Source organism: Cyanistes caeruleus, unplaced genomic scaffold (genome assembly GCF_971803275.1).
Source record: "Cyanistes caeruleus unplaced genomic scaffold, bCyaCae1.hap1.1 HAP1_SCAFFOLD_99, whole genome shotgun sequence".
NCBI classification, from domain to species: Eukaryota; Metazoa; Chordata; class Aves; order Passeriformes; family Paridae; genus Cyanistes; species Cyanistes caeruleus.
The window spans coordinates 359045-386121 of record NW_028255901.1 but is presented as its reverse complement, the minus strand read 5'-3'; the positions used below and the strand labels follow the sequence as shown (position 1 = coordinate 386121).

General features: G+C 52.6%; 2 protein-coding genes across 2 annotated transcripts in view; one reads left to right on the top strand and one right to left on the bottom strand.

The window, feature by feature from the left end:
• The window catches only part of LOC147646411 (uncharacterized), a 584263-nt gene that overhangs the window by 403014 nt on the left and 154172 nt on the right, over positions 1–27077 (top strand). The window contains 1 exon segment of the mRNA XM_086873464.1: positions 25034–25219. Coding sequence (XP_086729590.1) covers positions 25034–25219 — 186 coding nt within the window.
• LOC147646417 (olfactory receptor 14J1-like) lies at positions 9132–16769 on the bottom strand. Its single transcript, XM_086873488.1, has 2 exons — positions 11242–16769; positions 9132–10142 (listed from the first exon to the last, which is right to left on the bottom strand). The coding sequence occupies exons 1-2, from the start codon at positions 11270–11272 to the stop codon at positions 9187–9189; spliced, it is 987 nt and encodes a 328-aa protein (XP_086729614.1). The 5' UTR covers positions 11273–16769; the 3' UTR covers positions 9132–9186.

The window sequence follows — 27077 nt, the reverse complement described above, 5'->3', positions numbered from 1 at the left end:
CCGGCTCCACAGCATTGTGGAGTTCAAGGTGTTACTGAAGGCCAGTAGTGGGACAAGGAGCCTGTGTGTGTCAGGGACCAAAGTTGTGTCTAAGGCCCTGCCGTGTTCCGTCCTCTGTTGTGCACGTTGAAAGGTTCATGAATAAAGCCAGGTTCAAAAACCCTCCTGGAAAGGCAAAATCCCAATTTTAGCAGCTTTTTCCACTTCTGCATTGCAGGTATTGATGGATCTACTGGAGAGGGAATGTTCATCCCAAATTTCTGCCTGTTTTTCTAGGAACACTCCAATGACAGTACAATGCCATGTGTACTGATTCAGTCTTCTGAGGTTTTTTGGGTTATTCTTTTTTGGGATTTAGGGGTATGGAAGGTGGGGAGAGAGGCAGGACACAACCCAGATCCAAAAAAATCCCATACAGCACTGGAAATGAGGAAAACATAGTGGAAACAAGAAGAAAGGAACTGGGGGAAAAAGGATTTTTAAGAAGGAAAAATAGGGAAAAGAAAGGACATAATTCCAGACAAATCCACTGGCAAAGAATAATTTGGAGGTGGAATAGGAGAAATTCCAGCCCAGCAGGCTACCAGGGCCTGGGAGGGCCCAAATTTTTTATTTTATTTGGGAATTTTTTAGGGCTTTTTAAAAATATTGGATTTTTTTCCAGGAAGATCCCCTTTTCCTTTCTGATGGGACTGGAAGTCAACTCCTGCTCCTGCAGTGCTGTTTTTGCCCATCCTCATTCCTGAATATTCTTAGAAACGTCTGTAAAACAGTGAAAATGAAGATGGACTGTGGCCTTTTTTCATTCTCAATACTTGTGATGCTATTGGAGTGAAAAGGGAAAAAAACAATAAAAAATGGGAAAAAATATTTATAAATCAGAATTTTACCATCTACCAGTGCCTGGCTTTTTGTTACAAAGTTTATTAAAAAGAAAAAAAAAGGTGGTTGCAGTGGGTGACTCCCTTCTGAGGGGAACAGAGGGCCCCTCATGCTGACTGGAGCCATCCCACAGGGAGGTCTGCTGCCTCCCTGGGACTCGGCTACGGGGCATCACTGAGAGACTTCCTGGGCTGATCCAGCCCTCTGGTTATTATCCACTGCTGCTACTCCAGGCTGGCAGAGATGAGACTGAAAAGAGGAGTGCCAGGGCAATTCAAAGGGACTTCAGGGCACTGGCTGAGTGGTTGATGGGGCAGGAGCACAGGTAGACTTTTCCTCAGTCCCTTTGGTGGCAGAAAAGAAGTGAAAGGAATAGGGGAGCCCACATTATCAACAAGTGGCTCAAGGGTTGGTGTCATCGGCAGAATTCTGGGTTCTCTGATCTTGGGGCAACTTTTCTGGCACCAGGCCTGCTGGAACTGGATGGGCTGCATCTCTCTTAAGGGTAGAAGAATTTTATCTTATGAAGTGGCAGAACTCACTGAGAGGGCTTTAAACTAGGTTTGAAGGGGGAAGGGGATGCAGCTGGGCTGTCTGGAAGCAGCCCCAAGGGTGGTGAGCCTGAGGTAGGGGTGAAATCAGTAGCCCAGCTGAGGTGCATGTACACTGTAATAAATGAAATTCAGCCAAATTTATCAATAACAATTTTATTGAAAAATTTGCAAAATCAAATGATGAAAACAACTACAATCACAATCAGCTTTGAGCTCAGGATTGGCGCTGGGTGAACTCTGAACCAGCCTCTGTCACACTGATTCCCCCAAGTTCACCGCCTGTCTTTTGGAGAGATGAGTTTTGATACAATTTTTACAGCTTGAAGCTGTGCAGTCTCAGTTTTTTCTTTCTTCTGAAGTTTGTTGCATATTCTTATTTTCTGTTGGTTTTTTAACTAAGTTTCCGAGAAGGGAGGAAAAGTCTGAGTAGATTTTATGAGAGCTGAGTACTGAGGTGCACGGTCCGGAGAATTTTTCTGTTGGATTGTTAACGAAGGCTCCGAGAGAGGGGGAGAGTTACAGGAACTGGGTATTGAGATGCACAGTTGTCCTGGGGTGATTTTACCTTTAAGATAGCTTCGGGAGCTGGGAGGAAGTTGAAGCTGCGAGAGGCTGATAAGAGTTTTTCCTCTGACCAATTATTGGTCATTTCTGAGAATTGGTGGTGGTTTTAACCACTGAGAAGTGAGATCAACTTGTGAACACCACCTTAAGATGTAAAGCCAGGGTTCTTTTGTTCTCTTTGGTTTCCGGCTTCTGACGAGGTCACAGGCTCTGTCTCGGCCTCCCCACCCCACTCCAGGCTGGACAAGGCCACAGAGGGTGGGGAGGGGGGAAACGGAGCCGGCCTGGCTTGGTTTGCAGTTTCTGCTGCTGAACTGAAACCTGACACCATGAACATCTGCAGCTTTCCAAGACTTTAATTCTTTTACTACCTGGATGAGACTGACAGATTACTCCTTTTTCCCAGAGAGAGAGAAGGAGGAGAAAGAGAGAGATAACATGAAGAAGACATCATAAAACCCTCAAAGACAGTGAAGAAAAGAGTTAAGTTTTAGATGAGGAAGAGAGAATAAAGAGATGCTATAATTAAGCTGAAATATTTTTCTGTTGAAGCTATGGAGATGGACAATAGTGTTCTGAAAAAGACCTTGTTTAATTCAGAGCATATTGGAAGGAATAGAGTGGTTCAAAGTGTGGATTTTGAGTAAAAGGTGGAGTAATTGTGATACAGTGAAGTGCTGGAACAGAGGGGAGAAGTAATAGTTGAAGATTTGGGGCCTTGAGAGGCAAAGAGAAAACTTCTGTTTCCAGGGAGGCTCACAAAAACCAATGAAGAGAACTTTTGCCTTTGAATCCTTAAAAATGACATCCCTAGACTCATTTGACCCATAACACACCTCAGAGCGATGTGAAATGGGAGGAGTGAACTGATGACAGATTTCCAGGCAGCTGACATCAGAGAAATAGAAAGCTATAACAGAAATAGTTTTCTTGTGAGAAACTCCGTAGATTAGCAGAAGAAAACTTCTGTTTCTCTACAAAGACTGATGAAAAGACTCTAGCAGGAATTTGGACTGTTTTAAACACCAAAGTTCCAAGTTTTTTTGTCTCTATGTTGTCATGTGAACAAGGGAATGGTTGGGTAGTGGGGGATATAAGGGTTTTCTGGAAGTAATTCTAGTTTTCTTATTCTTGTAGTTTTGTTAATAAACTTCCTTTATTTCCTTTTAAGTTTTAAGCCTGTTTTGCTCTTGCTCTAAGCCATATCTCACAGCAAGAAATAAGGAAGTTTTCTAGTAATTTTTTAGTTACTGCTTTAAAACCACGACAATGTGAAAGAACAATTCCTTTTTTGGTTTAAGACCAAAACTGCAACATTTAAAGTTGTTTTATTAAGCCGTGGAGACAGAGAGAAGACTGTGGACTAAGGCAATGGCTGAGGTTGCTGTATCTTAAGGAAGAGCTGTCAGTACCAAGTTGTTACTCAATTGTTTGCTGCTTTGGGCAGAATATTCAAAAGATAGACAACTTCTGACAAGCAGTAATCCTTTCCTTATACCCCAAGTATTTGGATGCTTCAGGACATTTATCACAGCTGCCAAAACTGGATTCACAACCTGTGGGTTTCAAAAGGAGAGCGAGATTTTGCCTGTTCTTGCTTTGGGAAAAAGGGAAAATATTCTCATTCCTTCTTCTCTTTCTTTACCTACATCTTTTTCACTGACTTTTGACTGGACTCAGCTCAGTGATAAACCATCCACAGGAGCAGCCAGGGCTCCTTGTGGCTCTTTCCTAGTGAGGAAGCTGTGCTGAAGCCACACCTCCTGTAAAATGCACTCAGCATTTTACATACTGAGCTTTCCTATCAGCCTCCCACATCTCAGCCATTCCGTGCTGGGAAATGACAGACAGGGCTGCAGAGTGATGGGGGGAGGAGGGGAGAGGAGACAGTGCTTCGTTTTATTATCCCACTTCAGCCTGATTGCTGCAGTGGTATCTTAAAAGTGAAAAGATTTGGAAACTAGATTTCTGGTAATTAGCATTGAGAATATTGTAATGCCAGCAGCCAGCCTCTTTCACCGAGGATTTACTTCTCTGGGATGAAATTGCCAGGCTCTCACATCCTCTGATCTCCTCAGAGAACCAGCTCTCACACGTGCTGGCAGACAGCATCTCTGGGCTCAGGATCAGGGGCAGGTAGCAAAGAGGGGACTCTGTCTGTCGGGGCTGGGGAAGATCCATCTCGTCCTTCAGGAGGGAGCCCACGCTGCCAGTGCTACAGCAGAGTGTTTGCAGGCACTGCTGTCACCACATCCTGATGTGAAACTGCTGCCATTTACTGCCCTGGCTGAGGCTGGGGTCCAGCACACATAATAAGAGAGGAGCTTGAAGCAAGTAGTCAAGAGTGAAGGGAGTGTGAGTGTCAGATATTGATGATCCAGCGTGCCCAGTCTGCAGCTGCACTACTGGGGGAAACCGAAAGAAAGTATCACAAAAGCAGCAGGCATCACAGATGGCCTTTCACTCTTCAGCAGAGAAGACATTTTGTCTTCTAAAACCTTACTTCTGATAGTTTTTCCCATCTGAAAACTATCTGGGCCAGGAGCAGCACCCAGGGACCTGCCCTGCCTGGGGGAACTTATACCTGGATCTTATAACTAAGTATCAGAAACAAGGGCACACACTCTGTATTCCAGACTCCAACATTTTATTCTTATTCTTCATTTTCCATGTTTTAAGTACTACTATGTCTTCATCTACTTCAGCTTCTACCTCTTCTTCCTAATATTCCTATTCTTATTCTTTATAATTTTTTGGTTTCTGGAGGGTCTTATGCAAGGTTTGGGGGGGGGTGTTGGGTTTGGGTTTTTTTCTTTCCTACTACTACTTCCTAAACACAACTTTCTTTTCCTTTGTTAGAACTGTGTGTGTTGCAGTCCAGCAGGCCGCCGTCGTGTCCTGGGAGCAACACCTCCTGTCTGTGTCCATTCCTCATGGCCAAAGTGCCCCAGGATCAGCATGGAGTCCTTTCCTGAGGAGAGGAAATGGCCTTGGAGTCCAGCAGGGAGGAGCTGGAGCCAGTGTCCCTGCAAAGGGCCAAGAGCCGTGTGGCTGTGGCCCTCGGGGACCCGGTGCAGGGGTGCCGCTGGCGGTGCCAGGCTGCCGCTGGGAGCCGATGACTTTCCAGGTGCCTTCCCGGCCGGACGATGGGCCAGGATGCGGCGCTGAGCCCCGGCAGCGAGGGTCCCCCTTTGGGTGCCACTTTGGGCTGCCGTGTGCCCTCGGGGAGCCGCCCCGGGGGTGCCGCAGAGCGGCCAGGGCCGGCTCGGCCCACAGGGCCAGCGCAGGCCGGGGCAGCCCGTGCGGCTCCCTCGGGGCTCTGGGCAGGCCACGGGGCAGCCGCCATCTGCAGCCTGGCGCTGCTGGCAGCGGGCGCTGATCCTGTGGCTGTGCCGCCAGGCAGGGGCAGCAGAACAGCCCCCACAGCCCCCACAGCCCCCGCAGCCCCCGCAGCCCCCACAGCCCCCGCAGCCCCCACAGCGCCCGCCTCAAGAGCGAGCGGCCTTTCCTGTGGGGAAGCGGCTGCCCAGGAGAAGAGACATCTTCCACCGTGGCTTGGGCTGCCAGAGGGCCAGGCCTGGCACAGAGTTGCTCTTGCGGGCACAGCTCGGGCTCCTGGCACTCCACCCAAGCTTCTCGAGGGACAGGCAGCAGGATTCCCTCTCGGGCTAAATCTGCCAGTCTCTGCTGCCTGGCCTCTTCTCCTTCCTCGTGCAGCTCCAGGACGCTCACCTCATCCCAGTCATCGTCCTCCCGCTGCCAGGCCTTGAGCTGGCTGCACAGGATGTCGCAGTATTCCCTGCTGTCCTGAGCCAGATCTCCATCACTGTCATCATCCCAGCTGCACCTGGAGGATTTTCTCTTTGCTTTGCCTCCAGTCACCTCCTGGCCATCCTGGCACAGCTCTTGCTTGCGGCAAGCTTCCCAGTCCAAGAGTGCCCGGCGGCTCGTGCCTTCCCCTGGGGACAGCCGCTGCTCAGGAGATTCTTCCCAATCTGAGAATTCCTGACAGTGATCGCTGTCCGCCTGCCACGGCTCCTGCTCCCTGCACTCGCCCCACTCGGAGACAACTGGGGAGGGCTCTTGCTCCCTGCCCTCATCCCAGTCCCGGAAATGCCAGTAGCTCCCCCATACTCGGACCAGCTCTTGCTCAAGGCCTTCATCCCACTCAGAGAGCTCCTGGCAGCTCTGGGCTTCTCCTGGGGACAGCTGTGGCTCAGTGCAGGCTTCCCCTGGAGTCCCTTGCTGGAACTTGTTCATTTCTCCTCGGCAGAGCTCTGGCTCTTCCTCAGCGCAGGACTCCACGGCTCCTCTCCTCCCTCTGCTCGCCCTCTCAGCCTCCTCCTGCTGCTCCCTCAAGGCCTGGGCTCTCTGTGAGCCGGGCCAGGGCCTGTGGGGCTGGGACTTGGGCTTCGCCTTCTCCTCCTCCGTGCCTGCAGTCCTATGGCGCACACAGGTACCTGGACACAGCCACTGTCCTGGGACTGACCCAGGCCCCACAAGCCCTTTATATACCCCCCAGCCGGGGCAGGGCTCTGCCATGTCACAATGGACTTTGGGCACCGCAAGGTCCCGCGTCACCACGGGCCCTGACGCACCGTGCCTGTGTCACAAAGGCCACCCCGGCACCCCGTGCCTGTGTCACAAAGGGCACCCTGGCACCCCGTGCCTGTGTCACAAAGGGCACCCCGGCACCCCGTGCCTGTGTCACAAAGGCCACCCCGGCACCCCTTCAACAGCCCAAGGCACCAGGAGCGGCCTGGAGCAGCCCAGGCCTTGGGGGATTGCAGCCCCTTCTTCTGAGCCGCTCCTTCAAATGATCAGGAGCGGCTGGGGCCAAGTGAAGGTGCAAAAGGAGACCGTGTGTGTCTTCCTTTGAAAGACAGGGGCCTGCTAAGGGAGGCAGGAGGCTCCTTTGCAATGGAAAATGTAAACCCCCTCCCTCCCAATTATTATCCCTTTGAAAGGCACTCTCTGGCAAAGATAGGACAGGAGGAACAGTTTGTGCTGCTTTTGCATGAATTGCTATTTGGTGAGCAGGGAAGAAGCCCCCCATGGAAATGATTTTACTGAGAGGAGCTGCTAAGCGAGAGCTGCCTCTGTGCCAAGCAAAATCCAAGAGCTGGCTAGCTGTGGGAACTGACTACCTATTAAAGCATTTAAAAAGCTGCATCCACCTCGGTGAGATTGACATTTTGCAGACAGGCAAGCCCGGGAAATCTCTCTCTTGCTTCCACCTTTGAGGAGGTACCCGGCTGCCGGTCGGGCCGGGCCCCGCTGCACTGCGGCCCTTGCAGTCGTGCTGACAGTGGCTGCAACAATCCTTAAAGCTTCAGGGTCCCCTGACACCCGGGCAACCGAGGAGGAAATTAAAGGAGCGGGTTCACTGGAGTCCCCAAAACCAACTGGAATAGGAAAATCAAGTAGGGATGAGGCCCATAAAGCCTGCGCAGCACAGGAGCAAAGTGCAAAGACCAGGCCTAGGGCCAGACACAACAATATCTAGGGGAGGTGTGAGGGCGCAGTCTGAGGGCATGGGTCCAGACACAGACTGGGGTTAGAAAGATGCAAAATACTGCGACGAATTGCAACCAGTCAGGGGAGAGATACAGGAAGATTCTAGAAACATAACTTTCAGTGGGGTGACTTGATGAACGTATGAATTGCCATCAAGCCTTTGGCAAGTGCTTCCCAAGGCTTGAACTCAAAGCCTGCTGCTTCAGGGCTGAAGTCTTTCTGGCCCTGTGTCCCAGAAGGGCTGAATCGCACAGGCTCGGCCTGGCGGGGCCGGGCTGGCCCCAGCAGTGACCGGGTGGGGACGGGAGGCTGCGGGACCCCGGCTGAGGCTGGGCCGGACCACGGCTGCTCACACCTTGCCGAGCCTAAGCCGTGCCCCGCTGCCGGCCCCCGCTGAGCTGGAGTCCGCTGGGCTCCGGGAGGAGCTCCGGGTGGGTCCAGGCCCCCTCGGCCGCAGCCCGTGCGGAACACGGTAATTGAAAGAAATTGGCCAGGAGTTTCTTTGTTCTAGTGTGGCACAGGGACCATGAGAGTTGCCTCCTTCTGTGGCATACCTTTCTAATGGGTTGCTTTTGTTAGTTGGATTTAGCCCCCATGGGAGCAGCTCTGTTACAAGGTAGCAGGGAAGTAAGGGGAAAGGGTACAGGAATGTCTCATAAGAACCTTTAAAACACTTCAGAAACTGCTAAGTAATTAACATTACTAATAACCATTGGAGTAAACAAGGGGTAGAAGGTTTACAAATGGGATAAGAACATTAACTGTACCTAACTAAACACAGTATTTTATCCTGGGTGGATTTCTTGAGAGATTTTATTCATGACATGTGCCTGCAAGGATGCGGCACCTCTCTGAGCTGGGGGAGAGGCCAGGGCTGCACAGGGGGGATGTTGTTGGCAGCTCCATGAGGACGCTCTGGGACGCTGCCCTGGGGTGTCCAGCGCAGTGGGGATGGATCAGCCCCTGCTCTGCTGCTCCTTCCCATCTCCCCCAGGGACCTTGCAGAGCCCCAGCCATGCTGTTTGCCCCCAGCCTGCCCACGGCCAGCCTGGGGCTGCTCACAGGGGTTTTCTGTGCTGAGCTTTGGCCTGGCCGTGTTCTTGAGAGAGCCTGGGCAAGGAGCCTGGAGCCCCCAGGCCCTGCCCTGAGGCGTCAGCGCTGCCCCAGCAGTGCCCATGGCCTGTCCCTGCTGCAGCCCCGGCACTGCCACCCCCAGGGCTGTGCCCGGCCCCGAGAGCACTCAGGCCCTGCAGCAACACCAGGGCCAGGAGGGCAGCGGGGCAGTGGCACGGGAGCAGCACTGGCAACACCAAGTGCTGCTGCTCCTGGGCACAGCTGCTGTGCCAGCACTGATCTGCCCCCAGCTCTGCACACAGACACTGCTGCTGCAGCTGCAGAGAAGGGAACAAAAGGGGCATCTCTGGAGAAAACTTTACTGGGAGAATTTTTAGTTCCTTTAAAGCCACCAAGAGCACAGCCCCTCACTGACACAGTGTGTGACCACAGGGAAAGTGGGGAGAATCCATATGAGAAATGGCACAAAAAATAACATTTTATTGTGGACAATTTAAAATAGTAAAACAAAGAAAAAGAACCTCCTAAATGAAACCACCAAGAAGTATCAAAGATGACTTTTATTACAAGTGATTTGCAGAAATTGGCCAGCAGTTTAATGTTTCTGAAACCATCCAGTCATCATTCTCCACACTGCAGCCTTGAGCTCCTGGTTCCTCAGGCTGTAGATGAGGGGGTTCAGGGCTGGAGGCACCACTGAGTACAGAACTGACACTGCCAGATCCAGGGATGGGGAGGAGATGGAGGGGGGCTTCAGGTAGGCAAACATGACAGTGCTGATAACCAGGGAGAGCACAGCCAGGTGAGGGAGGCAGGTGGAAAAGGCTTTGTGCCGTCCCTGCTCAGAGGGGATCCTCAGCACAGCCCTGAAGATCTGCACATAGGAGAAAACAATGAACACAAAACAGCCGAGTGCTAAACAGATAGAAAAAAAAAGAAGCCCAAGTTCCCTCAGGTAGGATTTGGAGCAGGAGAGCTTGAGGATCTGTGGGATTTCACAGAAGAACTGGCCCAGGGCATTGCCATGGCACAGGGGCAGGGAAAATGTACTGGCCGTGTGCAGCAGTGAATAGAGAAAGGCACTGGCCCAGGCAGCTGCTGCCATGTGGGCACAAGCTCTGCTGCCCAGGAGGGTCCCATAGTGCAGGGGTTTGCAGATGGACACGTAGCGGTCGTAGCACATGATGGTCAGGAGGAAATACTCTGCTGAGACAAAAAACACAAAAAAAAAGAGCTGTGCAGCACATCCTGTGTAGGAGATGTGCCTGGTGTCCCAGAGGGAATTGTGCATGGCTTTGGGCACAGTGGTGCAGATGGAGCCCAGGTCAGTGAGGGCCAGGTTGAGCAGGAAGAAGAACATGGGGCTGTGCAGGTGGTGGCTGCAGGCTACGGCGCTGATGATGAGGCCGTTGCCCAGGAGGGCAGCCAGGGAGATGCCCAGGAAGAGGCAGAAGTGCAGGAGCTGCAGCTGCCGCGTGTCTGCCCATGCCAGCAGCAGGAAGTGGCTGATGGAGCTGCTGTTGGACATTTGCTGTGGCTGCACATGGGGACCTGTTCATGGACAAAGGACAGTGGCAAGTCAGGAGAGGCTGCTTTGAGCCAAACCTGGGCCATTCCCTGTAGATTACCCCGCTAGGACTCACCTACCCTTGTTTCTGCTCTGTGAAAACTTCACCCAGGTCCCTGACTGAGCTCCAGCTGTGCTGTCTGAGTGTGCCAGGAGCAGCCAGGCCTGTGCCTGGGGCTCTCCATGAGCCATCCCTGCCCTGCTGCCCTGGGTTTGTGGCCATGCAGGAGAGGGAAAAGGCTGGAAATTCAGGATTTGTCAGGGGAATCACTTCTAATGCAGAAGGGCTTGCTGCCATCTGCACACACTTCTCAAGTATAGCAGGAGCTGGTTTTAGGAATTGTTTTACTGCCCACAGATCATTCCTGGCTCTCTGAGGTCAGAAATCCCCAGCATTTCTGCTGCACTCAGAATTTCCCACTGAGAGATGTGAGAGGCAAAGGATTCCCTGTGGCTTAGGGAAGGTGAGGGGCTGGATGGGCTTGTTCCCAACTGCCCTGGGTTTGCACCTTTGGCTGGAATCAGAGCACAGTCACACTCCTGTGTCACCCTGGCATAAACCAGACCCTGCCCAGAGCAGAGGGATCCCTGAATGTCTCACCCTCTCTATAGGTCTCTGGGCAAGGTCTCAGCACCCCCCTCTGCCAAGGACACTCACGGCTCCCTTGGCAGAGCCAACAGCATTTCCTCAGCTGTGGCATCTCTGCCCTTCCCCGTGGGACATTCAGGGAACTCTGAGAGGCTCTGGCACAGATTTGCAGCCAGGAGGGCAGCTCAGAGCTTGGAAGGACACAGCAAGGAGATCCCCAGGTGTGCCCATGATGGGATCTCAGGGAGGGGGCTCAGCTCATTCCCCTTTCCCATGGACTGCTTTGCCCACAGCCCCACAGGTCACAGGGAAGCTGGGACACCCCATTCCCATGGACACACCTGCCTGGCAGCAATCCCAAGGGCAGGGCCTGACTCAGCTGCTGCAGATGCCAGAGCCTCCCTGAGAGCCCCAGATACCAATGACAATATCAGAGCAGTGCATTTAGGCTGTTTAGGAGCCTCCCAGCAGAGAGACTGAGCACCCAAACTTACAATTCTGACATCTCTGTAAATGTTCCAACATTACTTTGCAGATTCTCGTGTGTCCATTTCAACTCCGAATGTTCTGTGATTCTGGGATTACAATTCCTCTTCTGCTTCTCTCATCCCCCTGTTGTCTATAATCAAAAGAGAAAAATAACCTTCTGCAACAGTGTTAGAAGAGTAAAGTAAAAACCAGACCTTTTTTGGAAGCTTCTGGGTGTCCCAGTGGGGTTGAGGCACACCCGGCCCCTTATTTCAACAATTTATTAAGGTCGATTAATTAGGATATTTAACAGAAACATTCAATAGGAGATTCAGCTGCCCCAGTTACACACCCCTGAGTCAACCCACTGGAGTAGGTCCAAGGGTTTCTTTGCCTCACTTTTTGTTATGACTGCTCACATTCTGGTTAAAATACAAATTCTTGTAGCTGCTGTCCCTGATGATAAGACTATACAGTATTTCAGAAATCTATTTAGAAGGTCAGATAATTATTCTAAATTCTAAGAGAAAGGTTAGGAAATATACTAGAGTTAATTAAGGATAATAGTTACATAAGTATATACTAGTAGTTCAATAGAGTTAATTAAAGATTATAATTTTATAACTATATAATAATAGTTTACGGATCTAAAAATGAATTAAAAGTTTATAAAAAGCAAAAATCTTTTTGTCATCATCCCAGCTTTCCCACCCTGCTTAAAGCAAGACATTGAACACAGTCTCAGGAAAGCTCCTGATCTTTACAGCAATCCCAGGCTCACCTTCTTCTGGGAAGTGTCCTCCAGAGCTGTGCCCAGGCAGGACTGGAGCTGGGAGCAGCCCTGCCCCACACAGCCCCTCTCAGCAGGAGCCCCTGCCCTGCTCAGGGTGGCTCCTTCCCCCCACAGCTTCTCCCCAGCGCTGGGAGCAGCTCCCCGGGCCGGCTGAGAGCTGTCCCTGGCAGGCAGCAGAGTCCCTGCCCCAGCACAGCGCCCTGGGCTGCAGGACCCTGCTCTGCAGGACAGCCCTGGGCACCCCTGGCTGCTCTGCACAAGGGACAGGCAGAGAATGTACTCACAGAGTCTGTAGGCACTGGCATGTTCCAGCTTGAGGAGATGCCTCCAGGAGCTGCAGCTGCATTGTCCTGCAGCCAGAGGCTTCCTGTGCCAAGGGCTGGCAGGGATTCTGCCCCAGGCACTTCTCAGCACCTTCCCAGCCCTGACTGATTGAAGCTCTCTGTGCCTCTGGGCTGTGCCCAGGGTGGCTGCAGGCAGTGCCCCAGCCCTGCTGGGCTGCCAGAAGAGCTGCTCAGCAAGAGAAATGTGCTTTTGAAGCTCTTCTTGGTTTCCAGGAGCTGCCTCTGTGCCAGGAGCCCGGCCCAGCTCAGCAGCACAGACACAGCAGCAGGACTTTAATGAGCCTCTTGGGGCTTTGTGCTGAGGCCCTGAACATCAGTCCCTGACAGGGAGGGGAAGAAAGCTCTCAAGAACTCCAAGTCAGAATCACACTCCAAAGTTTCTTTCACTTTTAATGGGTCCCACTGAGGGATGTGACTGAGAAAGTGTCCCCAGGCCCCAGGCAGAGCAGAGAACTGGAGGCACTGGTGACAGCTGGGGACAAAGAGAAGCCAAGGCTTGGTGCCCTGGGCCACAGCAGCCAATGCTGTGCCAGCAAGGGCTGTGAGGAGACACCTTGTCCTGAGGCCCTGGGGCCTCCTGGCACAGCCCCAGCAAGGCTGGCCACTGTCACCCCCTTGGCCTGCCCTCAGCATCCCCCCTAGCCCACATGCCAGTGGCCTCAGGGATCTGCTGGAAGGAGTCCCTGGGGAGCCTTGCTCAGGAATGGCCCTGGGGGCTCCTTCATGCTCCCAGGGACTGCAGCTTTTTCAAAGGACTTTGGCTTTTGCTTTGGAGTCTCTGAGAGCTTTGTGCAATCCTGGCCTCCAATTATCTGCTGTAATTAGTCCCTTGAGAGCCTTTGTCAGTAACAACACTCAGTGGGGCTCATTAATGCTTCAAGGTACTTCAGGTTCTTAAGGCACTTTCCTTTTTCCTTCCCACCCTGAGTCTCTGAGAAGTTTGTGCAATCCTGGCCCCAATTATCTGCTTTAATGAGTCCCTTGGGAGCTTTGCATTGACACTCAGTGGGGCTCATCAATACTTTGAGATACTCAGGGCTTTTTCAGCTACTTTGGATTTTCCTTTCCACACTGAGTCTCTGGGAGGTTTTTGTGCAATCCTGGCCTCCAGTTCTCTCCTCCAAGGAGTCCATGAGGAGCCTGTGTTGGGGATGGACCTCAGTGGGACCCATTAATGCCTGGAGACACTTTGGGTGTTTCCTCTGACTTGGACTCCTGGAAAGGTTTGTACAATCTCCTCTCAGGTCCTGAAGTTGAAGGGCTCAGCTCCAAATGCACCACGGGACTCATTAGGATCAAGCAAATCCTAACAAACCATGGCTGTGCCTTGATTTCCCTCTGGTCTGGTGCAGTTCTTGGGAAAGTTTCCTACAATAGTTATGGAGAAATAGTTCAAAGACCTTCTAATAAATATTTGTTCCTATTTTACAAGGTGTCTTTTTTTTTTACTGTTCTCTTTGCTGCAGAGGTGATTGCAGCATTCAGTGATGGATATTGATCAAGGGTCTCTCCTAAGGAGGTCTGGCCAGGTCAGAGAAACTGTGCCTTGAGGTCTGACCCAGTGGGGACAACCTTGCTCCACATTCCCCAGCCCCATCCTGTCTCTCCTCACTCCCCTGGGACCTGCTTTGCTCACAGAACTGGCTGCACTCAGGCAAAGAGGGGTTTTCCTTCTTTGATTTTAGCAATCTAAAACTGCTGAGTTTCCCCATGGAAAACAGACACCCTCCTCAAGTGTGTGCCAAGCCCAAGGTGCCACCAAGGAGGTTCCCCTTCCCCAAGGCAGAACCACACAAGGAATGTTTCAGACACACATGGAGCTCTACAATAAACACAACCCCAGAGTTGGCTGAAGGCAGAATTAGAGCAGCTGCTGAAGGACAGACAAGCTTTGAACTCCTTGCAGCTGAAAGCACCAAGTGGGTTGTTGGGAGGTGTGTGAGTGAGGCAAGAGTGAGGGAAGGGAAATGCAGAGAGCCCTGGAAGTGTTTCTGTGCAGACAGGCTGCTCCAAGGGCAGCGTTGGACTTCTCTGGGGGGAACTGTGAGGGAGGTTGGGGCAGAGTGACCTCCCCAGTGACCTCGAGATATCACACAGCCACCTGTGATGTCACAGCCCACTCAGTGGTGTCACACAACTTGCCCAAGGATGTCACACCACATTTCTGTGAAGTCACAGCTCTTCCCATATGCCACAAAACCACCTCGTGATTTCACACAGCGTTCTGTGATGTCACACAGCCACATTTGATGTCATAGTTCAGTCTGTGATGTCACAGGCAGCACTGTGATGTCATACAACCTGTCCTGAGATGTCACATGGCTTTTCTATGATATCACTGCCCACTCTAGGATTTCATATCACCACCATGTGACTTGACAGCCTGTTCTGTGATGTCTCAAAACCAACCAGTGATATCACAATCCACCCTGTGGTGGCTCTGTGATGTCACAACCTGCTCTGTGATGTCAGAATCCTTTCTGTAATGATGTACATTCGACCTCTGATGTCATAGTCATGTCTCTGATGTCACAACCCACTAAGTAACATCACCCAGCCCACTCTGTGATGTCATACAGCCACACTGTGACATCACACACCTCTTTCTGATGTCACACAGTCCCCTCTATGATGCCGTAGCTGCTCTGTGACCTCACACAACAAACTCTGTGATGTCACAGCCTCATCTGTGACCTCACACAGCCCACTCGGAGCTGTCACACAGCCCCTTTCTGACATCACAGCTGCTCTGGGGCTCCAGGACACAGCCACAGAGGTGCTGCTGGGACACAGCCCCCTCTGGCACATCCCACAGCCCCTGTCAGTGCTGAGCCCCTGGCAGCTCTGTCTGGGCCTGCTCTCTGTGTCCCTGAGCTGCCCTGGCAGGGCCCCAGCCCTGCTGGGCTGTGCTCAGGAGCTGCTCCTGGCCAGAGCTGTCTCTCTGCAGCGCTGCCCTTGCCAGGAGCTGCCTCTGGGCCAGGAGCCCGGCCCAGCTCAGCAGCACAGACACAGCACCAGCACTTTCATCACCCTCTCGGGCCTTTGGGGCTCTTGGCATCACACTCAGTCCCTCACTGTGTGCCCCAGAAACTCCTCAAGAGCTCCAAGTCAGATGGAAACAAGTTTCTTGTAGTTGAAATGAGAGACACGAGTGAGAAAGCGTCCCCAGGTTCCAGGCAGAGCAGAAGACTGGAGGCCCTGATGGCAGCTGGGGACAAGCAAGGGAAAGGTGTCTGTGGTGCTGAGCAAAGCTGGATGTGTTTCAGGAATGGCAAGGGCCAAGGGCTGAGCCCCAGCCCCTGGCAAGGCAGATGCTGTCCCTCCCTCATTGCTCAGGGCTCTTCCCGGGCCACTGGCATGTGGGGATGTGCAATGCCAAGGGCAGCACCATGGGGCGGCCCCTGCCAGGCTGCTGAGCAGGGACAAGGAGGCAATGAGGCCCCAGGGCTGCCAGGGTCACTTGTCCCCTGCTGGCCTCAGGCCCAGGGCCAGCAGCCATGGCCAAAGGGCTGCACAAGTTGCCTCTGGCAGGGCCTTGCAGCTGCACAGCCCAGGGCCCTCTGCCTCTACCTGCTGCTTATGTGATGAGGCCTCCAAATCTCATCCTGGGAGATTTTTGGTCACTCTCCATGGTCTGTGAAAATGGAAACACTGGTCAAAGTTATTTTCTACCAAATCTTGCAGTGACAGAAAAAGGATCAATATGTTTAAAGTGACTAAAAGTGGATTTAGATTTGTTACAAGGAGGAAATATTTTACAATGAGAGTGGCACAAAACTGCAGCTGCTTTTCCAGAGAAGTGGATGCCACATCCCAGGACTGCTCCCAGAGCAGGAGCTCTGTGCAACCTGACACAGTGAAAGCCCCTCCCCAAGGATGGAATTGCTGTTGTGTGGGTTCTCTGATGTGCTGGGTGCCCTCACAACCCTCCTGGCCAGAATGTCTGCTGAGGGCCAGCCAGGCTGCTGCAGTGGCACTGACCTCACAGCCATCACCATTGCAGCCATGTCCCCTGGGCCTGGCTCTCCCCTTTCCTCTGCCCCTGCCTTGTCTCTGCTGCCATGAAGAGTTGTTTCATTATTATCTTGTCCCCAAGGTGCTGGGGCCAATTGCTTCCCAGTCAGGCTCCTGGAGCAGCAGTGGCTTTTCAGAGCCCAGCCAGAAATGAGCCCTGAAGCAGCAGCTCTGCAGTGCTGGCCACCAGGCCGGGGTGCCAAGGGAGCCTTCTGGCCATGGCCTGGAAGCAGCTGCTGCTGCCAAGGTGCCTTTGGTGCCTCAGGCTGTCCCTGGCACAGCTCCCAGCACGGCACTCTGCACTTGTGCCCGAGCCCTTCCCTGGCTTGGGGCTGGCCTGGGGCTTTTCCTGCAGCAGGATCTGCCCTGGGCATGGCACAGGAAAGGCAGTTCCTGCTGGAGCAGGAGGCTGTGCCTGGAATGGGCTCAAACAACTCCAGCAAGGCCCTGTTTACTTCAAAATTGCTTCCTAGAGCACTATAATCTAATAATTGTTATAGCTCCTCTAGTCTGGAGTAAATAACTCTTTTTCTTTATTTACTCTGTGGTGCAAATAAATCTTGTTCAGAATCAGTCACAGTTGTATTTTTATAATATATCTGATATAATATATATATATATAAATATATATATATATATATATATACACATATATATCTTTATAATATATATATATATATTCCATTGTTAATCCTGTGGGACAAATTGCATTACAGTTCAGTTCCACCAGTTTAACCTTTTACACATAAACCTTTGACAAAGTCTGGGGCTGGGATTGGATCCAGCTGCTCCCACTCTCCTCTCTTAGAAGGAATTTAAAAGCCGAGGCGTCCTGGAGGGGTTTGAGGATCCCTGGTGGCTGCTGGGTGTCATTTCTCCACCTCATGACACAGCAGGAGTTTCTCCAATAAAGAAATAAAGCTTTTGCCTGCAGCTCCCACTCTGCCCGTGACAGGAAGCCCTGGGAGTGTCTGTGACATCCCGGCTCTTTGGCAGCCTGGGGACTCCTGGGATGTCTCTGTGTAGCCCCTGGGAGAGCCTGTGACATTCCGGCTCCTGAATAGCCTGGAGACACTTGGAATGTTGCCATGGAGCCCATCTGAGGGCCAGTAACAAATCTGAAATGTAGTAGGCAACCATCACAGTCCCTGTTGCTATGGTCAGTCCCTTGGCAGCTCCATGGAGACCCCATGCCAGGGGTGGTTGCCATGGACACCAGCTCAGGCCTGAAGCCAGAGTCCATTGCCATGGCAACCATTTACAGTCCCATCCCCAGGCTCATGGGATCCCAGAGCCACAGAATTGGCTGAGTTGGGAGGGAGCCATGGGGATCCTCCAGTCCAACTGCTGGCCCTGCACAGGACACCCCAACAATCCCAGCCTGGGCCTGGCAGCGCTGGCCAAACGCTGCTGGAGCTCAGCCAGCCCTGGAGCTGGGAGCCTTCCCTGGGGAGCCTGTTCAGTGCCCCAGCAGCCTCGCGGGAAAAACCTTTTCCTCACATCCAGCCTAAACCTGCCCGCCTCAGCTCCAGCCGCTGCCTCCACTCCTGTCCCTGGGCACCAGAGGGAAGAGGTTCCCGCAGCCCCCAGCCAGGGACCCGCTCCCAAGGCTGCTGCCATGGCAACCAGGCCTGGCACCAGCTGGGATGCTCGGTTTCCATGGGCTGGGCTTCAGGAATGGCATTCCCCAATTTCCTGCTCCTGCTGAAACCGCGCTGCCGCTCGCTTCCCTCCCACCTCCCATGGAAAGCACAAAAGACAAAGATCCCAGGCTGGGACAAGAATAATTTATGAAAAACAGCAACAGGATAAGGAACCAACAGACACAGAAACAATTTTGATAACAGAAGGGATAAGACAAACCATTCACCTGGAAAACTAAAATACCACCAACTGACTCTTCCAGGACACGTATTTCCTCCTGCCAAGAAAGGACACCCTTCTCTGGTGAGAGAGGGGGAGTCCTTTTCCTGCCCCTGGCAATGACCTGAGATGGGATTGAATATAATGGACCATGATCACAGTCTCACATTCTTTGATCCCACATCATGACATTGCCACGGGCAGGAAAAGGTACAGGTGTCTTCCCAGCATGGATCCCAGGGAACATGGATCACCAGGTCTCTTCCCAACGTGGATCCTCCATGGGCGGATGAAGCTGGAGCAGTGCACAAAGCTCTTCCTGTATTTTGAGGCACTTGCAGGGCTTCCCTTACCGGTGCCTCCGTTGGTGTCTGCCAAAGTTAGACCTGTCTGAGAAGCTCTTCCCACACTGGGTACACTTGTAAGGCCTCTCCCCAGTGTGGATGTGTTTGTGGGTATTGAGGTTGGATCTGTGGCTGAAGCTCTTCCCACATTCCCCAAACTTGTAGGGCCTCTCCCCAGTGTGGATGCGCCGGTGCCTGATGAGGTGGGAGTTTTGCTTGAAGCCCTCCCCACAGTCTGGGCAGCGGAAGGGCCTCTCATCCGTGTGAATTCGCTGGTGCAGGACAAGATTGGAGCTGCTGTGAAACCTCATCCCACACTCAGAACACTCATAGGGCCTCTCCCCAGTGTGGATGCGCTGGTGGATGATGAGTTGGGAGCTACAGTAGAAGCCCTTCCCACATTGCCCACACTCATAGGCCCATTCCCCAGTGTGGATCATCTGGTGACAGATCAGTTGGTTGCTTCGGCTGAAGCTCTTCCCACACTCCAAGCACTTGTAGGGCTTCTCCCCATCCTGAAGCTGCTCATGGACCACCAGCTCAGAGCCCTGGCTGGATCTCCGGCCACCTTCCCGGCACAGGGTGGGTCTTTCCTCCTCAGAGCACCCTGGGATGGGTTTGGAGCCCCTCCTCCTGTGGGATCTCTGGGGATTTTCATCCCTATTGGATTCCTGCACTGTGGAGCTGCTCAGAACGGCTTCTTCCACGAGGTTCAGCCATGGGGATTTGTTCTCCCTGGTCTCCATCCTCAGCTCCTTCTCTGGAAGAGAAAGGACAAGGAGAGGATGGGATTTGCCTCCGTGCCAGAGGGAAGGGGAAGGAGATCCCCCCAGTGCGTCCCCGGCAGGACGGCGTCGGCAGTGGGGTTGTCCTGCAGCCGGGGGCCAGGCTGGGCTGGGAGATGGAGCAGGAGAGAGGGGGAAAGGGGCACTGACTTCCTCCTCACCTGCCTGGGTGTCATTGGAGATCTTCATCTTCTTCACAGCCTGCTTCTCCATCTGGCCAAGGTTTGGGATTGGAAACTCCTGGTTTGGGAAAAAATACAAGGAATGAGCACAATGAGTTTGATGGTTCCTCTTACCAAGCCCATCTCTAGAAGTCACCTGGGCATTTGAGGTGTCTTGGTTTGAAAGGTGTTTGCTAAGGAAGGCAGAAATCTCCACTGAAATGGATAAAAATGTAAGCATCCCCTCCGAATTATTATAATCTTGAAACCAAAGTGCTCTCAGGTAACGTTATGGGAAAAGGAATGTAAGTTCTTTACTAAAGAAGGAAAATGAAAATGCAGCAGTACAAAAGAAAAAAAACAACAACAACAACAACAAAACAACCCACCAACAAAGTCAGAACCTTACAGCCGGTTGGTCAGAGTGTTGGAAGCAGTCTGATTAAATGGTGGCTGCAGTCCTCCTGGAGTGACTGATGTGGTTCTGTTGAAGCAATGATCCCATAGAAGATTGTAGCTTACCTCTGAAGTTCCGATGCTGTAGATGGGTCTGGTCTCTCCTCTGGGAATCCAGTGGACAAAGACTGCCTCTGGTGTTCTCATTCCAAGATTATATCCTGTCAGGAATGCTTGGCTCCTCCCCCTGGCTGGAGCATCTCACAATGGGATGATGTCATTTTATCAGTCCTGCACTGAGACTCAATGGCCCATTAACAGAAGATATCCCCCTGGAGGAAGGATGGGTGGTGGAACAGATAAAGAACACTGCCCCACCTGGTTTTAACAGCTGGCCCATTAACAGAAGATATCCCCCAGTTATGAGGGATGGGTGATGAAAGAGATAAAGAAAACTGCTCTACCTGGTTTTAACAGATAGTGATAGAATACATACTTTTGGTTACAACTTGCATTGCAACCCAAGACATGGGGTCCATATAAACCTCCCAAACACCAGGACTTAGCCCTGAAAATGCTTCCCAGGTGTTCCCCATCTCTGGTCTCCCTCCTTTGGTGTTCAGGGGTTCCTCCCTGTGCAATCTGCTGGGGTTCATGCTTGTACTGGGGGTCCCCTGTCTACTCGGTCCCTGACCTCTTCAGGCTCCTGGGAGTGCCAGGAATCAAAAAAGTTCCCCCATTTCCACTCAGCTTTGGAGTTCTTCATTCTTCAAACATCCCCCCCAAAAAACCCAATCCAGGGACACCCCAGAATATCTGGGCTGAGCTCCCCCTCCCCGGGCACTTCTAGGATGGGGGGTGATGATCCCACAGGTGGGGGCCTGTGAATTCAGGGAGTGCTTGACCTTGTGGTTCTTTCTCCTTTCCCTGATCCTCCTATGTCCCTCCTTCAGGCTGAAGAAGCTGCTCAAGGAGTCAGAAGCAAAACTCCAAGTCTATTGGAGCTTCAATCAGCCCAGCTGAGGGCTGGGACTGCCAAAGGCTCCCCAGGGACTGGTGAGAGCAGATCCTGGAGGCCAGGATTGCCGGGAGCCAAAGGCTCTGAGCAGGGAACTGCAATGCTGAGCCAGCCCTGGCTGGGTTGGAGGAAGCAGAAAGGCCAAGCCCTGAGCCCAGGCCTGGCCCAGCAGGGCCTGTCCCTCACGGGTGGCTCGGGGCTCTTTGTGGGGCAGTGGGATGTGAGGGGCAGCAAGGACAAATGCCATAAACCTGTGTGACACTCCAGATCCTTATGGAACCAAGGGGCCAGTGTGACACCATGGAAAGTTGTGGAACCAAGGGGATCATTCTGGCACTCTTGGGCCCATGGAACCAAGGGACCATTGGGACAGTCTGAAGCCTTATGGAAACAAGAGGCCACTGTGAGCCTGCAGGGCTGTAACACCCCAGAACACTTCAATGCTGGTGGTAACCAAAGGTTCCTGTGCTTGAGTTTGGCGCACAGGAGTAACACCCACCAGATCTTCTCAGCATGGACAGATGCAAAGAATATTCTTGGTAGGAAGGGACCCACAAGGACCATCAAGTCCAGCTCTTAAGATAATGGCCCACACAAGGATTGAACCCACAAACTCGGTGATGCTGGCACCATGCTCTGACCAACTGAGCTAAGAGGTCAAAATGACACAAAATTTAACTGACGAAATACAGACAATCAAGGAACTATGGCAAAGGGTTTAATCCAACAGCCAACTGCACAAAGAACTCTTACCATAGCCTTAACTTTGCAAACTTAGCTCATTTAACCTAAAAAGTGTTAACCCTTAAGATTTTGGGTAACATTAAGATATCCAAAAATATTCCAGGTACGTAGGATAGGAAGGAGAATAAAAAGAGACCAGAAAGACAGAAGATCTACAGAAAAACACTTCCAGAATGATCCCAGTCACTCCCACTACAATCTCAGTCACCCCCAGTATGAGCTGTTGCACCCAGCCACCCCCAGTATGGTTCCAGTCACACCCAGGCCCTCCCAGTATGATTCCAGTCATGGCCAGAGTGACTCCCTGTCACTCCCAGGATGGGCCCAGTTGTTCCCAGTCACCTCCAGTATGGTTCCAGTCCCAGCCAGCCCCTTTGCAGTCACTCCCAGTATGATCCCAGCTAGTTCCAGTAGGATCCCAGTATGACCCAGCATGGGCACAGCTGCTTCCAGGATTATCCAGTGTGGTTCCAGTTGTTCCCATTTACCTGCACTGTGGTTTCAGTCTCTCCCAGTCTATCCCAGTTGCTCCTAGTCTCTCCTCAGGTGCTTCCAGCCTGATCCCAGTTGCTCCCAGCCACTCCCAGTCACGCTGAGTGCAGTTCCAGTTGCTGCCAGTATGGTCCCAGCATGGCCCAACTGCTCCCACTGTGATCCCAGTAGGATGCCAGTTACCCTCAGGGTGGTTCCAGTTGCTCCCCGTTCCTCCCAGTGTGATTCCAGTTGCACCCAGTTGCCCCTAGTCATAGTCTCAGTCGCTTCCCAGATGATCCCAGCTGCTCCCAGCAAGGTTGCAGTCATGCCCAGCTGCCCCCAGTGTAGACCTAGTCACTCCCAGTTGTTCCCAGTTGTCCCCAGCATGGTTCCCATTGTTCCCAGTGTGTTCCCAGTCATCCCCAATATGGTCACAGACACTCCCAGTATATGCCAGCTGCCCTCAGCATGTCCATAGCCATTCCCAGACAGTCCCAGTAATCCCAGTTAGGTGCTTGTTATCCCAGTATGATCTCAGGCCCAGCATATCCCAGTCAAGCTGGGATTCACTCCCTGAATTCACAGCCCCCCCATCCATGGGATCAACACCCCTCTATCCCACAGGTTACCAGGGAGGGGGAGCTCGGCCCAGATATCCTGGGGGCTTCCTGAGTTGGGTTTTTGGGGGTGATGATTGGAGAATGAAGAACACCAAGGCTGAGAAGAAAATGTCCTTTAGGGGGACATTTGGGGTTCCCAGTGGCAGCTGCTGGCAGAGGCAGCCTGGAGGAGCAGAGCCCTGTGTCCCTGAGGACCCCAAAGTGGGGAGCCCAGAGAGGGGGAGCGCCATGATTCGTGGGACCCTCAACTGCATAGAGAGGGGCAGGGGGGTCTCCTTGGTTCCCCTGCAACCCCAAGAAGGGAATAAGGGGAGCAGGGACCCTGGGACCCCAAAAACTTCCAGCATCCCTAAGTGGGGAGATGGAAATGGGAGGAAGTTTTCAAATTCCTGGCACTCACAGCAGCAAGAAGAGGTCAGGGACCAAGTAGACAGGGGACCCACAGTACAAGTGTGACCCCCAGCAGCTGGGACAGGGGTGAAAGCCTGAACACCAAAAGGGAGAGAACAGAGATGGAACTAGAACTCCTAGGAGGCATTTTCAGGGCCAGATTTTGGTGGTGTAAAATTTTTATGGACCCCATGTCCTGGGTTGCAATGCAAGATTCAACCAAAAGCATGTATTCTCTCACCATCTGTTAAAAACTAGAGGAGCAGGTTTCTTTATCTCTTTCATCACCCATCCCTCATAACTGGGGGGATGTCATCTGTTAATGGGCCAGCTGTTAAAACCAGGTGAGGCAATGTTCTTTATCTCTTCCACCACCCATCCTTCCTCCAGGGGGATATCTTCTGTTAATGGGCCATTGAGTCTCACTGCAGGAATGATAAAATGACATCATCCCATTGTGAGATGCTCCACCCAGGGGGAGGAGCCAAGCATTCCTGCATGAATATAATCAGAGCATCAAAGCACCACAGGCAGTCTTTGTCCACTGGATTCCCAGAGGAGAGACCAGACCCATCTACAGCACCGGAACTTCTGAGGTAAGCTACAATCTTCAACAGGATCATTGCTTCAACAGAACCACATCAGTCACTCCAGGAGGACTGCAGCCACCATTTAATCAGACTGCTACCAGCACACTGACCAACAGGGTATCAGATTGTATTCTGACTCTCTCAGAGTGCTGTTTTTTTGTTGTTTTTTTTCTTTTGTACTGCGGCATTTTCATTTTTCTTCCTTTAGTAAAGAACTATTATTTCTATTCCTATATCTTTATCTGAGATCACTTTGATATCAAGATTATAATAATTTGGAGAGAGTTGTTGCTTACATTTTTATCAATTTCAATGGGGGTTTTTGCCTTCCTTAGCCAACACCTTTCCTTTCAAACCAAGACCCCCCAGATACCCAGGGACTTCTAGAGAGGGACTTGGACAGAGGGACCTTCAAATTCAACCTGCTCATTCATTGTTCTCTCCCGAACCAGGATTTCCCCATCCCAAACTTTGGCTGGATGGATGAGAAGGCTGCAAGGAAGAGGAAGATGCCCCAGGACACCCAGGCAGGTGAGGAGGAAGTCAGTGCCCCTTTCCCCCTCTCTCCTGCTCCATCTCCCAGCCCAGCCTGGCCCCTGGCTGCAGGACAACCCCGCTGCCGACGCCGTCCTGCCGGGGACGCACTGGGGGGATCTCCTTGCCCTTCCCTCTGGCACGGAGGCAAATCCCATCCTCTCCTTGTCCTTCCTCCCCCAGACAAGGAGCTGAGGATGGAGACCAGGGAGGACAAATCCCCACGGCAGAACCTCATGGAAGAGGCAATTTTGAGCAGCTCCACAGTGTAGGAATCCAATGGGGAGGAAAATCCCCAGAGGTCCCGCAGGAGGAGGGGCTCCAAACCCATCCCAGGGTGCTCTGAGGAGGAAAGACCCACCCTGTGCCGGGAAGGCGGTCGGAGATCCAGCCAGGGCTCTGAGCTGGTGGTCCATGAGCAGCTTCAGGATGGGGAGAAGCCCTACAAGTGCTTGGAGTGTGGGAAGAGCTTCAGCCGGAGCAACCGCCTGATCTGCCACCAGATGATCCACACTGGGGAATGGGCCTACGAGTGTGGGGAATGTGGGAAGGGCTTCAGTTTCAACTCCCAACTCATCATCCACGAACGCATCCACACTGGGGAGAGGCCCTATGAGTGTCCCGAGTGTGGGAAGAGGTTTCACAGCAGCTCCACTCTCCTCAGGCACCAGCGGATTCACACGGATGAGAGGCCCTTCTGCTGCCCCGACTGTGGGGAGGGCTTCAAGCGAAACTGCGACCTCATCAGGCACCGGCGCATCCACACTGGGGAGAGGCCCTATGAGTGTGGGGAATGTGGGAAGAGCTTCAGAAACAGGTCCGACCTCAATACACACAAACGTATCCACACTGGGGAGAGGCCTTACAAGTGTCCCTAGTGTGGGAAGAGCTTCACCCAGAGCTCTCACTTGACTAGACACCAACGGAGGCACCAGTAAGGGAAGCCCTGCCAGTGCCCCAAGTGCAGGAAGAGCTTTCTCCACAGCTCCAGCTTCATCCCCCCTTGGAGAATCCACATTGGGAATAGACCTGGTGATCCGTGTTCCCTGGGATCCATGCTGGGAACACACCTGTCCCTCTTCCTGCCCATGGCAATGACATGATGAGAGATCAAAGAACATGAGAGTCTGACCATGGCCCTGTCATTATATTCAATCCCATCTCAGGTCATTGCCAGGGGCGGGAAAAGGACTCCCTCTCCCTCACCCGAGGAGAAGAGTGTCCTTTCTTGGCAGGAGGAAATATGTGGCCAGGAAGAGCCAGTCAGTCGCATTTTAGTTTTCCCTATGAATAGTTTGTCTTATCCCTTCTGTTATCCACATTGTTTCTGTTCCCGTTTGTTCCTTATCTTGTTGCTGTTCCAAATAAATTGTTCTTATCCCAGCATGGGATCTTTGTCTTTTGTGCTTTCCATGGGAGGTGGGAGGGAAGCGAGCGGCAGCACAATTTTAGCTGAAGCAGGAAATTGGGGAATGCCATTCCTGAAGCCCAGCCTGTGGAAACCGAGCATCCCAGCTGGTGCCAGGCCTGGTTGCCATGGCAGCAGCCTTGGGAGCGGGTCCCTGGCTGGGGGCTGCAGGAACCTCTTCCCTCTGGTGCCCAGGGCCAGGAGTGGAGGGAGCGGCTGGAGCTGAGGCGGGCAGGTTTAGGCTGGATGTGAGGAAAAGGTTTTTCCCGCGAGGCTGCTGGGGCACTGAACAGGCTCCCCAGGGAAGGCTCCCAGCTCCAGGGCTGGCTGAGCTCCAGCAGCGTTTGGCCAGCGCTGCCAGGCCCAGGCTGGGATTGTTGGGGTGTCCTGTGCAGGGCCAGCAGTTGGACTGGAGGATCCCCATGGCTCCCTCCCAACTCAGCCAATTCTGTGGCTCTGGGATCCCATGAGCCTGGGGATGGGACTGCAAATGGTTGCCATGGCAACGGGCTCTGGCTCCAGGCCTGAGCTGGTGTCCATGGCAACCACCCCTGGCATGGGGTCTCCATGGAGCTTCCAAGGGACTGACCATAGCAACAGGGGCTGTGATGGTTGTCATGTAAATAGCATAGCAACAGGGGACTGCTTATGGTTACCATGGAAACAGACCATAACAGTGGGGCAGATGTTGCCATGGGAACAGACCACAGCAGGGAGACAGCTCCGGCCAGGAGCAGCTCCTGAGCACAGCCCAGCAGGGCTGGGGCCCTGCCAGGGCAGCTCAGGGACACAGAGAGCAGGCCCAGACAGAGCTGCCAGGGGCTCAGCACTGGCAGGGGCTGTGGGATGTGCCAGAGGGGGCTGTGTCTCAGCAGCACCTATGTGGCTGTGTCCTGGAGCCCCAGAGCAGCTGTGATGTCAGAAAGGGGCTGTGTGACAGCTCTGAGTGGGTTGTGTGAGGTCACAGATGGGGCTGTGACATCACAGAGTTTGTTGTGTGACCTCACTGAGCAGCTATGGCATCATAGAGGGGACTGTGTGACATCACATAGATGGCTGTGACATCATGACATGGCTTTATGACATCATAGACCTGGTTGTGAGGTCAAAGTATGTGCTGTGACATTACAGGGTATCTGTATGACGTCACAGAGATGGTTGTGTGATATCACTGATGGGTTATGACATCACAGAGCTGACTGTGACATCATAAAGGATGGTGTGAGGCAATTGAGCAGACACTGCCATCATAGAGGGTAGCTCTGTGACATCACAGACCAGGATGTGACATCACAGAACAGACTGTGACATCACAGGTTGAATTTTTGACATCACAGTCTTCTGTGACATCACAGTACAGCTGTATGACAACACATGACAACAT

What these genes read in the sequence shown, in the direction of transcription:
- LOC147646417 (XM_086873488.1), bottom strand. Translation starts at nt 11,272, where the DNA reads ATGTTGGAACATTTACAGAGATGTCAGAATT. An exon ending in TTTACAGAGATGTCAGAATT is followed by an intron (nt 10,143 to 11,241) that starts GTAAGTTTGGGT and finishes GTCCATGAACAG; the next exon opens with GTCCCCATGTGCAGCCACAG.